The sequence below is a fragment of the Sus scrofa genome, chromosome 15 (assembly GCF_054392235.1).
Source record: "Sus scrofa isolate SSC_HxYL_T2T_F1_AM1 chromosome 15, Sscrofa_HxYL_maternal_Yorkshire_Landrace_v2.0, whole genome shotgun sequence".
NCBI classification, from domain to species: Eukaryota; Metazoa; Chordata; class Mammalia; order Artiodactyla; family Suidae; genus Sus; species Sus scrofa.
Window position 1 is genome coordinate 146,178,204 of NC_139397.1, and position 19,195 is coordinate 146,197,398.

Sequence of the window (19,195 nt, forward strand, 5' to 3'; positions counted from 1 at the left end):
TTCCTTTAGCTTTGAGACTTGAACTCATTTAAGGCAGCCAGTCCCTTCACCTATTTTGCATTTTGATCAGTCGTAACAATACTTTTTATCTTTCCGGTCTAAGAATCATTCTCCTGAGGCAAAAGAGGGAAGCAAAGTAAGAAGCTGAAAAGTTATATTTCCTTCCTGTCGTCTTTGCTATATCATTCTAGCCAACCTGTAACCCTAACCTTTCCTTATGTTTGCTCTAGAGTTCAGACACAATTGAAAAACAAAAACAAATCATTATGGAGTTCCTGTCGTGGCGCAGCGGAAACGAATCCGACTAGGAACCATGAGGGTGTGGGTTCGATCCCTGGCCTCGCTCAGTGGGTTAAGGATCCAGCATTGCTGTGAGCTGGGGCGTGGGTAACAGGCATGGCTCGGATCCCATGTTGCTGTGGCTGTGGTGTAGGCCGGCAGCAAGAGCTCCGATTAGATCCCTAGCCTGGGAACCTCCATATGCTTCGGGTGCGCCCCTGAAAAAAAAAAAAATCGTTTTATTATTGCCATCCAGCAGGGAGGGTTTTTTTTAATTATTGGAAAACTAGATAATTTTTGTATGGAAAGTATATTCTTCTAGATGTACCCTTGGTAACTAGTGGCTTGTGTAAAGAATCCTATTCATGATAGTCTCTTCTTTTTATTTATTCATTGCTGGCTACCAACTCTTCCTATTGGTCACTTTATATTTTACATAATATCAATCAGTCACCTAGTATGTATATTCTGCCACACAGGAGGTTGAGCTTCTTGAGAACTGTTTTTCTTCCCTTAATCTGACAGTGCTTTGTTCTCTAATTAACAGAACTCATTTCTGCCCTTGTATTTCCTGTAGTTCCCAGTTTCAGCAGCAGATGTCTTTCATGATCTTCTGTTAGGCTTTGCTTACTATCACTACTACCCAGGCTGCTCAGATCCAGCTAATAAGTTGATTATGTGCTCATTGTTTTTAAGGGGCAATCCAGAGGCGATTGTTCTGGTTTTGGTTTTGGTTTTGGTTTCATAATATGATCCTTGTAAGAAGTAGAAACTGTAAAAGGTTTTAGAGATGATTTTGTCTAAAACTTACTTCATGGATGAAGAAAATTAAATGTTGCCAACTTGTCTAAGGAGCTACAGTTAAAACCAAGTTTTCCTAATTTTAGATTAGTGCCAATCCGTGGAGCTTCTCCATAGCCAGCATATTTCTTGTGATCATTTTCTTAAACTGTGTTGCCCGGAAAATGATAGAACAATAGGTTGAGTCATAAGAATGGGGCGACCTGAAAAGGAAAAGCTAAGATATGGGCTGTCTTTGCTGCAGATCCCCTTAGCCTGGATTTATTCACCATTTATGGGACTAGCATAGAAGTAAACATCAAAAGTAAATAGAATTGGCTATCATTTAAAGAGTATCCACATATACTCATCCTTATGAGAACCCTCTAAGATGTAGATGAGAAGGAGGCAGCGGGTTAAAGATCTGGTGTTGTCTCTGCAGCAACTTGGGTCTCTGCTGTGGTATGGGTTTGATCCCTGGCCTGGTAGCTTCCACACACTGAGGATATAGCCAAAAAAATAAATAAATAATAAAATGTAGAGGAGGAAACTGAGGCTCAGAGAAATTATTTTTGTAAATTTAGTAAGTTAGTTGGTACATGGCACAGATTGGATTTATTCCAGATCTAGCAGTACAAAGTGAAGTAACAAAGGGTGAATAAAAAACTGTGCCAGAAGTTCAGCCAAGTCTTAGGGTAATCTTGGGCAGCCATGATCTCATCTCAGTTTATGGGGTCATTAAAGTTTAGGTTCCTAGATTGAGGTCCCATCCCTCCAATTTACAAATGCTCTTCGGGAAGCATAATGGGGTTCAGGTACCTCAGAGTGGTTTCATTTGCTTTCTCCTCCTCCAGTAGACCCACCTCTGTAGATTCCTGGTGTCAGCCATTTAACAAACAGCTCTGGTTCTAAGAATCTATTTTGTGTGACATCCAACTGCTGTCCTCCCTGCCCCTTCCCCCATCGATGCAAAATTCTAACTACATTTAACTAAGGCAGACTGTAAATGGCAATCCTAGCTTATCTTCAGATGTGATCATTATTTTATGCACTTATTTTTAGCCCTCTGTTCCTGTCACTGCAGTTCTATGCTATGCCTTAATTGCTTTTAAGGCCTTGAAGACAGGTTAATGCTTTTTGGTTTTGATTTCATTCTCAGCATAGCTTTGCATACAATTAGAAACTAAATAAATTCTTATGGTGGCTTTTTTTTTTCTGGTAAGCTTGAAATTTATTGGTTTATTTAATTTTATTTCATTTAAATATCTTATCATTTAACCAGCATGCTGGATTGTTTTAATTTGCAGCTATACAAAAATGATTTTTTTTCATGGGATAGTTTTGCCCAAATAAAGATAGTTGGATAACCACAATACTTAATTCTTAATTTAAAGAGATACTTTTTGATACATGATATAGAGTTCTTTATATAATTCTTGGTATATTTATATCTTATTATATTAATTAGATACAAACTGCCATTACTACTATACATAACTGATTTGCTCTTCAGTTTTGTCACCTTCATTTTCAGTGAGGAGAAGTGTGTCTAGTAAAATGACTGATGAAGACTGAATGGTTGAACTTCGGAGCCTCTTTGGGCTCTGGTACATGGCAGGATTAATGCCGTTTCGCATTCCATGTTTCATGAACAACTTAGAGTTCTCTGCCATTGGATTCTGGAAGTAGATATTACTGGAGCATTTTCTAAGCGTTTTTACTGATTTCGTGGCCCTGTAATTGCAGGTGATATATCGGCCAAATGCATTCCGAAATGTCTTGTTGAAGAGGGTGTAGACCAAAGGATTCACCCCTGAGGAAACATAGCCTATCCACACAAATATCTCCAGGAGCATTTGGAGAGTAGTCTGGTCGCAGGAATCACATAAAACTAAAGTTATATTTGTAATAAAAAAGGGGCACCACATAAGCAAAAAGAGGAAAAACACAATCCCTAGAACCTTCGAAGCTCTCTTTTCATTGGAAATGGTCTGCACTGACTTTTTTCCTACTGTGGACATTCTTCGCATAAGTGTGTCGTCATTTGCATTGGGCAGAGTTTTGTCCTTGTGAGAACCGTCCAGCATTGCCACTTTTTCTGGTGATGAGCAGGGTGTTTCATCTCTCTGGAAAACTGTGGACACAGTCAACCATGTTAGGCGTTGAGGTGGCTTATTTTTGACCAAATAAGCTTTCTTCTGTAAAGCATGGATAGTGAGAAAGTAGGTGACAATCATGATGGCCAGAGGTATGAAAAAGGAAGCCAGTGAGCCAAAGAGCATGAAATTGCCGAAACGATCCTTTGTCAACCCACAAGTGATGTTGTTTGGGTTACCCACATTAGTTTCCACCCCTTTGATAGGGACTGGAATGGCAATGCCTAAGGAAGAGGAAGCAAGATAAATTGAGTTACTTTATGTCCTTCGAGTCTTAGATCGCGCCCGGGGTGTGTGGAAGTTCCTAGGCCAGGGATTGAACCTGTGCCACAGCTGCAGTAACAGTGCCAGATCCTTAACCAAGAGAACTCCACATTAGGTCCTTTTAGAGTTTATCTTACTAACCTTACACTGTTAGTGTGTTGTAATTTCTGGTGCCTGGCGTGTAGAATCTATCAAAGCACTTAATCAATGGAAGATTTGAGATAGAACCTAAGTAAGCAAACCTGTTGTTTTTAAGGAGATTGGTTAGAGGATTCAATTTTATAATTAAAGTTTCCCTAAAACTATAATATATCCATGAAATAAATAGTAGGGAATGTCTTCATTTATTCTCCGTTTCTCATAATCTCTTTTTGTGTATTGATCTGTTCCAGGTTGAGGTAAGGAATTCAAAAGGGAAGCTGCATTTATCTTAATGTCTAATGTAGTTGAACTAAAAAGATTTAAGAATACATTCATGCCGTATGTTAATTCTGAGTAGACACCTGTTTTATTATCTTTGAGGTTATACAGTTTCATTTAACAGACGGTTTTATCTTTTGATATTTGTGAATGTCTTTTAGCCTTTTCTTTCTAACTTCTTAGGGAAAACTAAGAGTTTAAAAATGCTACGTAATAATTTGAGAGTGTGTGAATCACAAAATTTATTTCTGAGATTGAGGGGTCCTCTAATAGATATGAAGAGATGTACCTTGTGCTGCTTTTCTTATACTTTAAATACCATGAATTGGGTATTTAAACTGTGATCTTGGAGTTCCCGTCGTGGTGCAGCGGTTAACGAATCTGACTAGGAACCATGAGGTTGCAGGTTCGATCCCTGCCCTTGCTCAGTGGGTTAACGTTCCGGCGTTGCCGTGAGCTGTGGTGTAGGTCGCAGACACGGCTCGGATCCTGCGTTGCCGTGGCTCTGGCGTAGGCTGGCAGCTACAGCTCCGATTCGACCCCTAGCCTGGGAACCTCCGTATGCCATGGGAGCGGCTCAAGAAAAGGCAAAAAGACAAAAATAAATAAATAAATGAATAAACTGTGATCTTGCTTAGTGAAGTAGCTTATGAGGAAGAAAACACAAGGGTTAGCCCAAATCCTTTCCCTTTGAAACAGCAGATATTTAAAAGTAAGTTTGGGAGATCCCCTTGTGGCTCGGTAGGTTAAGAACCTCACATAGTGTCCATAAGGATGTGGGTTTGATCCCTGATCTTGCTCTGTGGGTTAAGGATCTGGCATTGACACAAGCTGCAGCATAGTTGCAGATGCAGCTCAGGTCCCATGTGGCTGTGGCTGTGGCATAGGGAGGCAGCTGCAGCTCCCATTTGAACCCTAGCCTGGTAACTTCCATATGCCACAGGTATGGCCATAAAAAGATTAAAAAAAAAAAAAAATTAACTGAGTTAATTGCTCTCTGGACACCTGTAGAATCCCTTGAGGTATTATAAAAGAATTCACTTTTATGAATCTACAAGTACTCCTGTCATCTGTACAGTTTTTTTATGGTGGTAGAAAGACGTTTGACAGGAATATTTTCTTCAAACCCTTTCTAATAAAGGCCACTGCTTTTTCTTACTTTTCTTTTCCTCGGGTATACCACCAGAAAGAAAAGAGGATTCTGAATACTTACAGTTCTACACCAGGGGTCAGCAAACTCGAGCTCCAGGGCCACATCTAGCCTGCCTTGTGTTTTTGTAAAATTGTATTGGAACATAGCCCTAACCATTTGTTAGTGTATTGTCCATAGCTGCTTCTGTTCTGCTGCTGCCAAGTTGAGTAGTTTTAACAGAAGCCATCTAGAGTCTGTAAGACCAAACTATGTACTGTCTTGCCCTTTATAGAAAAACTTCACTGACCTTTCCTCTACCCTGTTACTTCCAGGTAATCATTGTACTGTTCTTTTCCCCAAAACACCCCCCTTTAAAGTCTATTTAATGTACATATACTGCTCTGTTCTCCATCCAGATCATCTACCGACCTCTGTCTTCAGTGATTTCAGCCCCTTGCTGTAATCTTTTACCCACTGCTCCGTTACCTAACGTGTTTCATGACTTCATCCCACTGATGACCCTTCTAACCAAATTCTGTATTTCTTGAACTCCTCAACTCTGTAATTTCTACTCCTCAGCCATCCATAAATCCCCTTAAACTATCCCATACCTATAATCATGAACTCTTTCCCTGTCTTGTTCTGCTACTCTTTTACTATAGAATGTCTCTTTACTGTTATCTTGACCTTTAGTCCATCCATCCTTCTCTCTTTTCACATTCCATTAATTCCCATCAAGGCTCACATTACCTTTTTAACCAGCTTATTGGTTAGTAACATTCATGTTGGCACTGGTATTTTTTATACCCTTACCCTCTTCCTCTCCTTTCATACCTTACTGTTTGCAGGTGTTACCTAGGCTACTAAATCCAGAAGAAGAAAGTGAGCTCTTTTCAACACCTGGCAGAATTTAAAAACTGAACTAACCCCATCTTCTACCTTTTCTTTGACAAAGTTACTAAATGGTCATTGGTTCTGCCACACAAGTGATGAAATAAAAAGATCTTGGCCTTTGTGCTAGAAAGCTTTAAGCTAACTGTTTAAAACCTCTAGGTTTCTTTTTTCATCTATAAAAGGAAAAAGTAGATTTATGAGATCCCTTCTAAGCTATAAATCTGGGCTTATCTTTTTTTTGTCCTCCTGTATACTTATCACTTTGTATTAGTCCACCTTCCTTGAATGTGAAAATTCTTTTTCATACTTATCTTTGTATTCTTAGTACCTGACGATCATAGGTACTCAATATATTGTCAACTTATAAACTCATGTCTTCCAGCCCTAATTGAGGCACTCCTTCCCCCAACAGGCTGTTTATTGGTTTGGCCATATTTCAGTTTCAGGTGTTTTATTTTTTCTTAAGAAGCCATATTTCCTATTTTCTTCCTATCTTTGCCCCATCCCCCCGCCTCCACCTTACCCCAGCACACACATCTCACACTATCTCTCTTTGCTTCTCTTACGTTACACTGATCTTATCCAAAATGCATGGGTTATTTGACATGAACTACTTTAGTTTTCCTTTTCCCACTTTGTATTTTGGTAATCGTCATCCATTGTTCCCATGCCCTTTCCCTAGCTTCCTTTTCTGGGGCCTCTTCTGTTCTGTCAATCAGCCTCTGTCCCCAGAGCCAGCCCTTTCTCACTGCTTGCAGATACCTCCATTCTGAATAGACTTTTCCTTGACCCTAATTTCTTCCCAAGTCAGACAGTAATATTCCTTACTTTTACCTCCACACTTTTCAAAAGAGGGTTGGCCTTGGTATCTTTATTCCGGGAATATAAAAATCATTTTCAGTGTCTTGCTTTGTTTTTTTCTTTTCTCCCCCCCCCCCCCCCAGTGTTCTTTTTTCTGAAGACTACTTTTCCTGGTTTTTACACGTGTATTCGACTTGACGTTATAAAATGATTTTCTTTTCTTGCTTTCCTTTTGGCATTTCAGGTCTCTCTTTTTTTTTTTTTTTTTTTCCTCTTTGAATATTTTCTTACTAGGAAGAAAGGGATCTGCTGGTCAGACTGTTGATGATCACAGTAACCATTGTGAATCTGTTTGTTCTTCTGATATTAACTTATTAAAAACTTGAGTTACCATTTATGCTGTATTTCATGCTAAGATAGTCTAATATAGCAGCTCTCTTTGAGCATTAAAGATGGGCATGGGGTGGGGGGATGGATAAAACAGAAGAAATACGATTTCTTCCAAAAATCATTTCTGAACATCATTTGTATTTCTTTTAAAACTTGTAACTAAACATACTCGGAACACTTAAGCAGACGCTAATGCCGTCAGTCAGTATACATACTGGCTTCCAAGATGAATGTATGAACTTTGATACCTGCATACAAAATGTTTGAGGTTTTTTTTTTTCTATTTATCTTCCTAGGTGTGATTTAAGATGCATTTCATTTTTTTATTACTTTACTAAAATTTCAGGATTCTGCATGCTACGTAGACCTTAATGATTGGTTGACAAATATGAAAACTGTCATCTGACAAATATGACTGACAAATATGAAAACCTGTCTTCCTGCATGTCAAAATCAAGCCATAACTTTCCTGCTTTTTCACACTTTTTGCTGATAGTGTGGTTTAGAAGGTGTATGATGAATGTTACATTGTAAGGGTCTTGGTGTATCAGTGTCTTCCAGGCCTGGTAATCTCTAGCTAATTAGAACCAAAGGCTGTTTATACCACCCCACACCCTGGCATTCCCCACATACCTATTGAAATTAACCATACCACTGTAATCTTGATGAATGCTGTAGCTCGTGAGTTATATTGATTGGCCTGGATTGGCTTTTTGATGGCTATGTAACGATCCACTGAAATGGCACAAAGATGCATGATGGATGCAGTAGAAAAAAGAACGTCAAGAAATAACCAGGCAGGGCATAGAACAAGTGGGAGGGGCCACATAGCCTCTGAAAGAAAAACAAAACAAAAACATATTCTACAAAACGGCAACCTTCAATCTGCAGTTTCTTTTTTGTGATACACATGTTTTAAACTTTTTCTTTATTCATGTGAAATTTTATGACTTAACCTCCACAAGATAATGTTTAACTTCAGATATGGCATCAATAATACTAAGTATATTTTTGTATAGGATACTTTTTAAATATATTTTCTGTTTTGTGTAATAATTACAACTTTTTTCTATATTAGTTTAGCATTATTTTGACCTTTGCTCTTTTGTCTATTTCCTTTGTGATCTTTTAAAAATTTATGTAGTGTTGCAACTGGAACCTAACCTTGCTCTTCAGATAAAAAGGTAGTAGTTCTAACAAATCTACCTTTTGGTGCCTTCTGTTTCCGGAGTTGGTATGTGGGTGGCTTTTTCTTTTTTTTTCTTTTTTTTTCTTTTTTTTTTTTTTTTTTTGGCTGCCCAAGGCATATGAAGTCCCCAGGCCAGACATCAGATCCGAGCCTGGATCTGATCCTTTAACTGGATCCACGGTGACAGGCCAGGGATTGAACCTGTGTCCTGGTGCCGCCAGTCTTATTGTGCTCCAGCAGGAACTCCTGGTATTGGCGCTCTTAATTGGAAGACTAAAGTATTTCCCTTTTTTGTGAGGTATTCAGATATTTTTCACTGAGATCCTACTTCACTCTTGAAAAAAACATACTCAAGTCTATCTAACAATCCTTTCCTTTCAGGAAACAACCAGATGATTCGTATGCCAATTAGTGTTTGAGAAGCACTGCTTTTTTGACAAGGTTGTATCTTGAGTTTGCTAGTGCAGGATAGGCACTCAGAATTCCTCATAGAAAAGAATTTATGGGAGACACCTCAAGATAGGGAAATAAAGTATAGCAGAGAAACTCATGTTTAGAAAGAATTCAGCATTCTCCTTCTTAGCCATAGTATTCACACTTCCTGTTAACTAATGGAAAAGGACCTTGAGAGTCAAAGGCAGCAGTGTATTCTTTGACCTGAGCTTAAGCAAACTAATGGTCTAAGTAGAGTGAAAAGAATCATCCATGACTGAGATAGTTTTGAGTAGAAACTACTTAAAGTGAGGCTACATTTTAAACTGTCCCAAAGTTCAGACTGGTAACTGAGTAGGAAGTAGAAAAATAATCAAGTCTAGAGCTGCAGCCAGGGATATTGATCATAGTTAAGGATTTTTAGAGGCAGATAATTAATGTCATATCTTAGCTTCCTCTTTAAAAATACATGCTCTCTATCATCTTTTAAAGTGGGTTGCTAATAACTTAAACATGCCTATTTAGCTATTCTAATTAAGGATTATACTTTTTTTAAATTAAGGTCTGAAAAATTCTAGTCATAAATCTTATCCATGAGCAGGAAGCCACAATAGAACTCATGTGAAACGTACGTGTCTTTGGAATTGGACTGTCTGACCCACATACTTCTAATTGTGGGCTAAGAGAAGCTCTTGAGTGCTGATTTTAATTAAGCCTGTGAAGCTTTGTTAGCCTCACTTTCCAACAGAATGAATTTATTTTATAAACTCCAGTTTTGGAACAGAAAGTGGATATTAAAATGAATGCTATCACTGGAATTTTATTACTTGAGGTAATGCTTTTTGTTGTTGTTGTTGTTGTCTTTTGGGGGCTGCGCATGCAGCATATGAAAGTTCCAGGGCTAGGGGTCGAATCAGAGCTGTAGCTGCCAGCCTACACCATAGCCACAGCAACAGGGGGATCTATCTGAGCAGCATCTGCAACCTCCACCACAGCTCACGGCAACACCAGATCCTTAACCCACTGAGCGAGGCCAAGGATCAAACCCTCATCTTCATGGATACTAGTCAGGCTCCTTACCACTGGGCCACAAGGGGAATTCCAAGTTATTGCTTTTTTATTGTTAACAGTAGAAATATTGAAATATGATAGAGAATTTTCATTAAAACAAAAGAGACTATGAGGCTTAGGATTAAGCAGGGTATGTCTTTTTGATTAACCTTTATGGTTCCAAGTTTCATGAAATAATACTAGTGAATGGACTGTTTCTGTGAAACTAACATAAATGATGATTGCATTAAATTGATAGAAATCTTTTATACAAAGCTAAAGCAATTGCCTAAATAGAAATCATATAATTATTTAAACAAGTTAAAAACTGTTCTAGACATTCTCAGTTTATAAAGACTTTTCCTAGTCCAGATACTTTCACTATAAAATTGTCTTTTCAGTTGGTATTAATTTGATAGGCTCATGGTCAGAAAAGTTTTTTACTATTCAGTCACTAAAACAGGTTAAATTGGTGTGGTGAAATATGTTAACTATTCAAAAATGAAGGAAAAGCGTATCTAAGAATCAGTCTGAGGAAAATAACTTATCAGGTTATTACTCCTGGGGCTCAAAATTAGCGTTTTTTTATAAAAGCTAATACAGAAGAAGGAAAACATTTAAATTATATTTACTGTCCCACAAAATGGAAACACACACAATTTCCCTGAAAAGCAAATTCCATTTCCCACCTCTTTGCCCTATCCACTTGCAGATTTAACTCAGAGACTAATTTCAGTAAGGCTTGAATAACAACATTTCTTTGGATTCCTAAAATAATTACATATTGTTAATTAGAGGACCAAAACAAGTCTTAGATGAGTCTTGGATTATAGACAGTTTATTACTTATTTAAAAATATTAGTAGCCCAAATATTTTGTTATTTAAAATGAAGACTTATGTGCATTAGTATCATCATACATTAAGGGGTGGTAGAACTGCCCTTCAGTTATGAACATTTCCATTTGTTTCCCAGAGAAGGTTCAACAACTTAGACCTAGGTCTAATATCTTCCTCAGAAAAGAAGTCTGCCAATCATGTCAAGGATTCATTCAAGTGTTGGTTAAGACCCAAGCATTCTGTATCATTTCTTGTGAAATATAACTTTATAAAATACTGAGTTCTGCCTTGTTCTAGAAAAAATTCTATGGTGGTCCTGTTAGCGTTATTTAAGATATAAATATTGTCTCTTTGCCAAATATTATAGTTTTGGGTGATTTAATTTCCCATTTCATTTGAGAAAGCAGAGTAACAGGGGTTAAATGTGAATTCAGAATCAGTTCTCCTGGGTTCAAAGTATGTCTCTGCCATTTTTTTATTCCTTTGTCCTCCCTTGTAAAACGGGGATGATAATATACCAATTTTGTGGAGTTGCTTTCAGGTTAAATGCAGTAATACGTGAAAAGTGCTTAGAACAGTGTCTGGCGTAGAGAAAGCACTCAGATATTAGGTTTTGTTTGGTTTTGTTCTGTTTTGTTTTTGTTTTTGTTTTTTTTCCTTTTTGGCTGCCCCACAGCACATGGATCCTGGGCCAGGGATCAGATCTGAACCATAGTTTCAATCTAAGCCGCAGCTTTGGCAACGCGGGATCGTTATCCCACTGTGCGGGCCCAGGGATCGAACCTGTGACCCAGCACTCCCAAGATCCTGCCACTCCTGTTGCACCACATTGGGAACTCCAGATGTTAGTTACTACTATTATTGCTTGACCGAAACTAGCCAACTAGCCCAGTTATTAAAAAAAAAAACTCTTACTTGGAAACCACAAGCTATATCATCAGTATAAAATCAGTATGTTTGTTTTCCTGCCTGCTGTAGCAAGAGTGCATGCATCCAATTAAACTTAAAGCTTTACTTCAAAAAAAAAGGACATGAGAACATATTTAACTATTTAACTTTTAATTAAATTTGTAACGAGGAGTTCCCGTCGTGGCACAGTGGTTAACGAATCCGACTAGGAACCATGAGGTTGCGGGTTCGATCCCTGGCCTTGCTCAGTGGGTTAAGGATTCAGCGTTGCTGTGAGCTGTGGTGTAGGTTGCAGACACGGCTTGGATCCCGCCTTGCTGTGGCCCTGGCGTAGGCCAGTGACTACAGCTCTGATTCGACCCCTAGCCTGGGAACCTCCATATGCCGCAGGAGTGGCGCTGGAAAAGGCAAAAAGACAAAAACAAAACAAAAAACAAAAAAAAAAAAAAAAAAAAATCAAAACAAAACAAAACAAAACAAACAAAAAAAAAAATTTGTAACGAAAGTATGCCTTTTACTCAAGTTGAGTTTTAACTATTTTATATATGGCCAAGAAGCATGAATAACCTGTGCGCATTGCCATGCCTTGCTTTTTGGTTTTTCTTTTTGTTTGTTTGTTTTTGGTTTTTGTCTTGGGTTTTGAGTCATTTGTTTGGCTTCCTTTTTTTTTAAAACCTTTTCTAGGGCCGCTCCTGTGGCATATGGAGGTTCCCAGGCTAGGGGTCTAATCGGAGTTGCAGCCTCTGGCCTACGCCAGAGCCACAGCAACGTGGGATCCGAGCTGGTCTGCGACCCACAGAACAGCTCATGGCAACACTGGATCCTTAACCCACTGAGCAAGGCCAGGGATCGAACCCACAACCCCATGGTTCCTAGTCAGATTCAGTAACCACTGCGCCATGACGGGAACTCCAGTTCGGCTTTCTTTTTAACTGGTATAAAAACCTGAATTTTTTTTAACCACAAACTCCGTTTCTTGGTGAGATAGACTAATTTTCATCTGAAACTGCTTATCCTTTAGGCAAGTTTTAGTTGGAAAGCTAAGTTATGTCATTAGTTTAGAAAGTAATTGACATTAATCTCTGAATCTGGGGCATAAAAGATTTCCCTTTTGAGGATTTAAAAGACTATTTTTAAAGCCATTCCAAGAGGACCATGCTTATAAAGTTCACTGAGGTAAGAAGTTTATGAATATATTGGAGCAGGACAAATCCTAAATGGCCCTGATGTGGAGAAAGAACATTGTTTTCAAATACACATTTTTTAATTTTCAGAAATTCTTACGATTCTATATTTATCTTTCAGAAAAGAGACATAGATCAGTGCTTAAATTTTATTAGGAAGCTTCTGCTTTGTTTTTGTTGTTTTTCCATTACTTTTGAGCAAATGACACATCCTGGGGTTAGATGTCTAATACAGTGTTTTGTTTCAAGTGATTTAATATTTATGAAAAATAGTCCTTGGATTTTTAAAAATTTCCACTCTCCAGAAAGAAGTGCCTTTAATTGCTTTGCTCCCTCATTTACGCATTAGGTAGAGCAGGATTTCACTGCATAAATGAATAACTGATTTTTTTTTTTTACTGATGAACATTTATTTCATCTCTGGGCAAACTCACCTCCAAACTAAATCATATTATATACACCCTTTACATGTGTACTAATACTTGCCAGTTATTAGTGCCTAAAATGTGCTGGGACCTACTTAACAATTTCACGAAATATCTGAAATGGGAGATTTAGCACAGGCATTTTACAGACAAGATGATTAAACTCTGATTTGTTAAGTAATGCCTAAGCCAGTACAATAGAACCAGGATTTGAATACTAGAGTGTCTTGCTTCACACTCCCCATCTTTCAGCTAGTTTATATGCCCTCTTTCAGCTGAACCACAGATACTGTTTCAATTTATAGATTGTGAGGCATGGATTAAAACCTAAATTATAAATAAGCCAGTAATGACCAGTGGATGACCAAATACTATATTTTCTCCCTTTACATTTTTAATCATTGTTTAATGAGAGAAGGAAAAGTTCAGAGAAGTTCTCAAACTATTAATATCCTATCTTTTTTATATTGGTGTATAATGTTCTATTTTCCTTTGCTCAAGTATTCCTAACCTAGGTATTTTCAAGCCTTGTTATAAGCTACTAATTTGTGGCCTTGGCTTTTAAGACTTATAGACAAGACAATAAAAAAACTAGAACTATAAATGTCCAATATGCCCAGAGAGGAAGAAGTAACAGAAAAGTTGATGTAACAGAATTTATTTGAAAGACCGTGTTCTGCCCGTCATCATAATCTTGGTAAAATAGAAATTCAAATATTATACAAATTATTGGTTGAATAAAATGTTTCTCAGTGTAAAAGCCACTTTTAATAATTTCAGTGCTTTTTTTTTTTACTCAATTTTATTAGAATATAAAGTTTGGGTATAGCTTTCATTGAATTTCCCTGAGATAGCTAAAATAATGCATATCACTCATACTGGTAGTTTTTTGGTTTGTTTGTTTGTTTTTATGTTTACAGAACCGGGAACACTTTTGTTTATACAGACTTTAGAAGTTCTGAAGAGTATCCCTATATTGAGAGAAAAATACACAAAATCTACTCTTGCATTTTTAAGTTACCAGGAATTTTTATAAATGCATTAATTTAGAAAGTCTTAGTATTTATTAACATGTGAAAGACGATCCAAAAGTCTTAGTATTTGAACTCAGGTCCCCACTTATAATATGTACAGTTCCCAGAAGATATCCTTTTGAAGTTTTTTAGAGGACAACATGCATTTTCTCATAAAAATAGAATAATTTTTCAATAATGAAATAATGTTTTAAATAGTGATTAAGTTCCCAGATTAGTTTATTTTTAATACAGCTTAATTACTAAAGTAGAAGTGTTTGGGGCTATGAAAGCTTATTTCATAATTAAAAATTAACAAACATTTGGGAGAATGAAATGAGGTTAAATATATTTATGTACGTATAAAATATTTAGGGCATAGATAGGAAGACATTCTACATACTTTGTGTTAAAATATGTTGGATTTTCTGCTGACTCTTACAGCCAAGAATATCTTGGGCCCCAAATATTTAAGTATAAACTTAATTCTCAGCTACCATATACCTACTGTCTTCCTGTGGAATACATGAGATTATCACAGTGACCTGCTTTTGTGTTTTGTCAGCTCACTTTAAAGTTAAAATTCACTTGAGTGATTTGCCACATTAAACTATTGTGTGTGTGTGGAGATAAGAGCTTGAATTAGTGCTTGTACAATCTTTACCAAATGTGCAGAAATGCTCCTACATAATGCTCATTTACTTTCTTTTTTAAAAAAGCTTGTTCAGAATTAAGATTACTTAGGCTCTTCTTTAGAGTAAAATTATTTTCCATGGTTATGTGTAGCACTAGATTATTTTGAAGATTGCACATTTGTAAAAAAAAAAAAAAAAAAAAAAAGAGGGGGATGGATACCAAAACAATATTAATGATTAGAGAGTCTATTAAAGCAGCAGAATTTTACTCATTACTGCTTGCCCTACCACAGATTGGAAGCCTGGGTATGTGTTAATTTAGGATGGGAAGTTTTGCCCTGTTGCTGTCAGATTATATTTGAGGGATCAAGTACTTGATTTTAGATATCTTTCTATAATTACTTATAAAGATGTAACATTTAAGCCTGAATATAATAGTTTGGCAGTTTTTCTTCACCTTCTAATACATGTCTAGTTAATAACTTTTACTTGTATAACCTGAAATATTTTTATCTTCATTGTATAAACAATTCCAAGAAGCCTTGTCTGTTACAAGTAATAACTTAAGCAATTAATGAATGCAGTATCAATTTATGTTAAACATTGAATGAGTTAAAGATCCTTTTAATGCTGATTCTTAAGAGCCTTCATAATTCATCATCAGAACTATTTGTGTTTACCCAAATTTTATAACTAGAGATGATATGCATGAATCAAGAACTACTTATTTTAGTATCAGTATCTTTTTTATTATAATAAACACATTTCAGTTCAAATTGTATTTTTTTATTATTATAAAAACTCAGGTTTTGGTCACTTAGTTTAATAACTTGGAGGTCTGATTCCTCTAACATATATCAAGGGCACAGATGGTCAGAAATCATAAAAATTAAACAGACGAATCGTCTCTTGGGGTATTCTGATCCAGCCCATTCCTTTAGCACCTAAACATAATTTTTTCTTTACATGACACATGTGTGAGACTTATGTTTGTCTTAATTACACAAACTATAAAGAGATACATAACAAGACTTTTTAGAACAATTCCAAAGTGGAGTTTAGAGATTTGTGTTGGAATTTAGTGATTCAAAGACCTTATTACTAATTAACCCAGCATATCAAGTGTCACACCAGTGTCCTAGCTATTGCTTTATCAAGAAAAAACAGTGTTAGTAATGAGGTAAAGTATAGGCTGTTCTTCACTATAATTTTCAGGTAATGTATCCAGGGTATATTGCTAACTTGGATGACTTTAAATGAATTATTAGATGGCTGAGAAGGAAATAGAATTGTTTCTAAAAAAAATAGCTTTTGCTCTTTGAAACTGATTGTCAGTCATAGAAAATGATGAAAAATGAGGGACTGTTTACTCTCTGTTTCTTTAAATAGTTCAAGTCCATCTTTAAAGATTAAATGAGTATCCATTATAGTTTATCAGAGTTTGGTGGTTTGACAGCAGGAACAAAGTGAAATACTTACCAAACATTATTGTCAAGAGGGCAATCGGCATCACAAACAATCCAACCAGCAAATCAGCCACTGCCAGGGACATTAGGAAATAATTGGTAGCATACTGCAACTTTTTCTCCAGTGAAACAGCCAGAATAACAAGGATGTTTCCACCAATTGTGGGTATTATCACCATAAGTATCAGAAGAGCTGCCCAGCGCGGTGGTTTATTTTCTTGTTCCTCACCAATCTGTTTCATTTCCTCTGGTGTCGATTCTGTCTGTAATCCGGACCAGTTAGAAGAGATTAAGTGATGGAATGAGCTGTGTAAAATGTGCTCAGGAATTGTGCTTTGTTCAAATATTCTATAAGAGAAAGCCATTCGCTGTGTTTTTCTCTGATTTGATCCAGATCCGGACAGTGGTCAGCATGGTCAGTAGCTAAGCTGGTCGTCTGCTTTTTTAAGCCATTGTACACATGCCAAACATTCAAGGCCAAAGTTGACGTCTTTCTTTAAAACAGAATTTCAAGTTCTGTAAAATGAGAGCAGACATACATCTGTCCATGTCTGACGGTGAGGCCTGTGTGTTTAGTATTCTTCAGAAGGTTTAGTGAAAGAAACTGATAGCCACAAAAAGAGACCCTTTTTTGGTTTTCCTCTCTCTCTGTTTTTTTCTGCTTGAAGTGGTAGAGTCGAGTTTGAGTTTGAATGCCAGAGAGTTCCCCCTAGATATAAAATATGTCGATTGCATTATTTTATTTTCAAAAACCAGTTAAAAAAAAAAAAAAACCTTGAACTTATTAGCAGCCCCTCCCTATTGAGCCCTATTGAGAAGAATAGGTCTCTTCGGCATTCGTGACAGTGCAGCAGGTTCTCACGGACATATGCGTGATATGCTTCAATTAATGAAACAGGAGATATATTCATTTTTTTCAATGGTATAAAAAAATGTGATGTTGCCTGACCCTTGAATGTCTCTCTACCTTTAGAACAGGTACAGAAGATGAGAAATGTCAAAGCACCAAACCGTTCTGAATAGAACTTTTCATACACACTGAGCACCTACTAGAAACCCTCCGAGCCCACCTAATATCTAAACAAATGCTTTATCAGCTAGGAATCCTTATTTGTAATTGGATTTTGTCTGATCGGGTTTATTTTAATACTGATATAAATGCCATTTTTTATAAAACATTTTAGAATTCCTTTACTTTGAAAGAAGGGGGGGAAATCAGTATTATCAGGATCCAAATACTTGTTGCAGAAACATGCTCTGAAAGATGAAATAAGCAAAAACAAGTATTTTCCAGATTTATCACTTTATGCCAAATTTGAACCAATTCTTTTTCTTTTTTTAAGTAGTAATTTTTTCCTTAATTTTCCCAGTTTTTGTGGGAAGGGTGGGAAGCTAAGAGTCAAATCGTTTTTTCATAAAATCTACAAATCACACATTAAAAATCTCCCCTGTAACATTTGTAAATTTTTCATTTTGGTTTTTAAACCACTGAATAAAAATAAAAGAGTGTGGTAGCAGGGTTTTTGAAGAAAGGGAAAAAAACCCTTTAGATTCAATGTATTTGTTAAATGCTTACCTCTTATTGCTCGTTGCTCTCCCAAGCATGTCCTCTTCTCTGCTCAGTGGACCTGCTTGCTGCCGTGACTGAAGCCTTCCTCCCATTGACTTATTCTGAGCCTCCGGCACTGGTGCTTGAAAGCAGTGAAACAAATGTGTTGTATAGCTGTAAGCGTGCCAAGGAGGTTATTTCATCTTTAATACATTCATTCTTAGAGAGTAGCAGCATTCATTATAATTCATAAAATCACCAGTTAAGTATGTTGAACCAGTTCATGACCCTATGCAAGTTATATTCGTAAGAGCTCTCTTTAACATTTGGAGGACTGTGATATCTGTCGTTTTCGCTTAAGATAGTTTTGTTTTAGATTAACCCTAGACAGTTTTTTCCCACTTGAGAAAAAATAAGATATAATCTAAAGATCTTAGAGCGTTACTTCTGTGAAGATTCTGTCCAGTGAGCCTTACAGTGATTTCCAGAATTTTGATTTCTCCCAGTGAAACAAGATTCCTGTCCAGTTTTTATGCCTTTGTTGTGGAACAGAGTTAATTTGTTCTGGAGTTCCCGTCGTGGCTCAGTGTTTAACGAACCTGACTTGTATCCATGAGGATGTGGGTTCGATCCCTGGCCTTGCTCAATGGGTTAAGGATTCTGCATTGCCATGAGCTATGGTTTATGTAGGTCGCAAATGCAACTCGGATCTAGCGTTGCTGTGGCTGTGATGTAGGCTGGCAGCTACAGCTCCAATTGGACCCCTAGCCTGGGAACCTCCATATGCCACAAGTGTTGCCCTAAAGAAACCAAAAAAAAAAAAAAAAAAAAAATTAATTTGTTTTGGTTACAACCGTATATACAACATAGAAAGATCTGAATTCTACATGTTTACATAAGTTTTAGAAGAGACTTTTTCATTGCTTGTTTTGAAAAGCTGGCCTCTGGATTTGGGAGTTGGTTCACTGGCAGGTACAACCCCCCTCCCCCCAAAAAAAGTTACCAAATTTATATTTCTTAGCTTGTGTGAAAGTTATTGTAAAATATTTGTTCATTTTAGTTCACTGAGCACTTCAGATTTTATTCAGTATTTGCAGCTTTATTTAACTGAAAATTCAATATTTTAGAAAAAGTACTTACTAAAATATTTGGTAAAAAAACAAAATAATCCTCAAGAACAATCAAATGGATTTTAATGTGCCAGAATTTCCTCAGGAGTACAGAAATACCTTAAAATACTGCTTTCTTTTCTTTCCTTTTTTTTTTTCTTCTTCTTTTCTTTTTTTTTTTTTTTTTTTTTTTTTTTTTTTTTGACCAGCTGTGGCAATGCCAGAACAAGAACTCTTCTGCTTTATTTTCTGAACCACAATTTGGTGTCTGTGCTTTTGC

General features: G+C 36.7%; 2 protein-coding genes and 1 long non-coding RNA gene across 14 annotated transcripts in view; 2 read left to right on the top strand and 1 right to left on the bottom strand.

Annotated features, from left to right (window-relative positions):
• PSMD1 (proteasome 26S subunit, non-ATPase 1) overlaps positions 1–19,195 on the top strand; it is a 104,597-nt gene that overhangs the window by 34,867 nt on the left and 50,535 nt on the right. Inside the window, exon 17 of one of the 6 annotated variants that reach the window (XR_014830195.1) lies at positions 466–2,996. The exons of 4 other annotated variants lie outside the window; for them this stretch is intronic. The gene's annotated coding sequence lies outside the window, so the exon portion shown is untranslated. Of the gene's footprint in view, positions 1–465; positions 2,997–19,195 lie in introns of those variants that run through there. One more of the 6 variants, XR_014830196.1, reaches the window with a different exon arrangement.
• On the bottom strand, positions 797–17,925 carry HTR2B (5-hydroxytryptamine receptor 2B). Of its 7 annotated transcripts, none has more exons than XM_013984563.3 (4): positions 17,834–17,925; positions 16,271–16,520; positions 7,750–7,950; positions 797–3,439 (listed from the first exon to the last, which is right to left on the bottom strand). In XM_013984563.3, exons 2-4 carry the CDS (start codon positions 16,497–16,499, stop codon positions 2,547–2,549), a joined length of 1,323 nt encoding a protein of 440 aa, XP_013840017.1. In that variant the 5' UTR covers positions 16,500–16,520; positions 17,834–17,925; the 3' UTR covers positions 797–2,546. The 7 variants fall into 7 exon arrangements, with proteins under 7 accessions (XP_013840017.1, XP_084854403.1, XP_084854405.1 ...); XM_084998277.1 differs by having other exon boundaries at positions 16,271–16,773; XM_084998279.1 differs by having other exon boundaries at positions 797–3,193; positions 16,271–16,966.
• On the top strand, positions 8,363–15,567 carry LOC146396189 (uncharacterized). The gene is made up of 2 exons (XR_014830226.1): positions 8,363–11,469; positions 12,450–15,567. It is a non-coding gene; the product is annotated as an uncharacterized LOC146396189 (long non-coding RNA).

What these genes read in the sequence shown, in the direction of transcription:
- HTR2B (XM_084998277.1), bottom strand. Translation starts at nt 16,622, where the DNA reads ATGGCTTTCTCTTATAGAATATTTGAACAAAGCACAATTCCTGAGCAC. An exon ending in CCTCTTGACAATAATGTTTG is followed by an intron (nt 7,951 to 16,270) that starts GTAAGTATTTCA and finishes TTTTTCTTTCAG; the next exon opens with AGGCTATGTGGCCCCTCCCA. An exon ending in GGTATGGTTAATTTCAATAG is followed by an intron (nt 3,440 to 7,749) that starts GTATGTGGGGAA and finishes CCTCTTCCTTAG; the next exon opens with GCATTGCCATTCCAGTCCCT.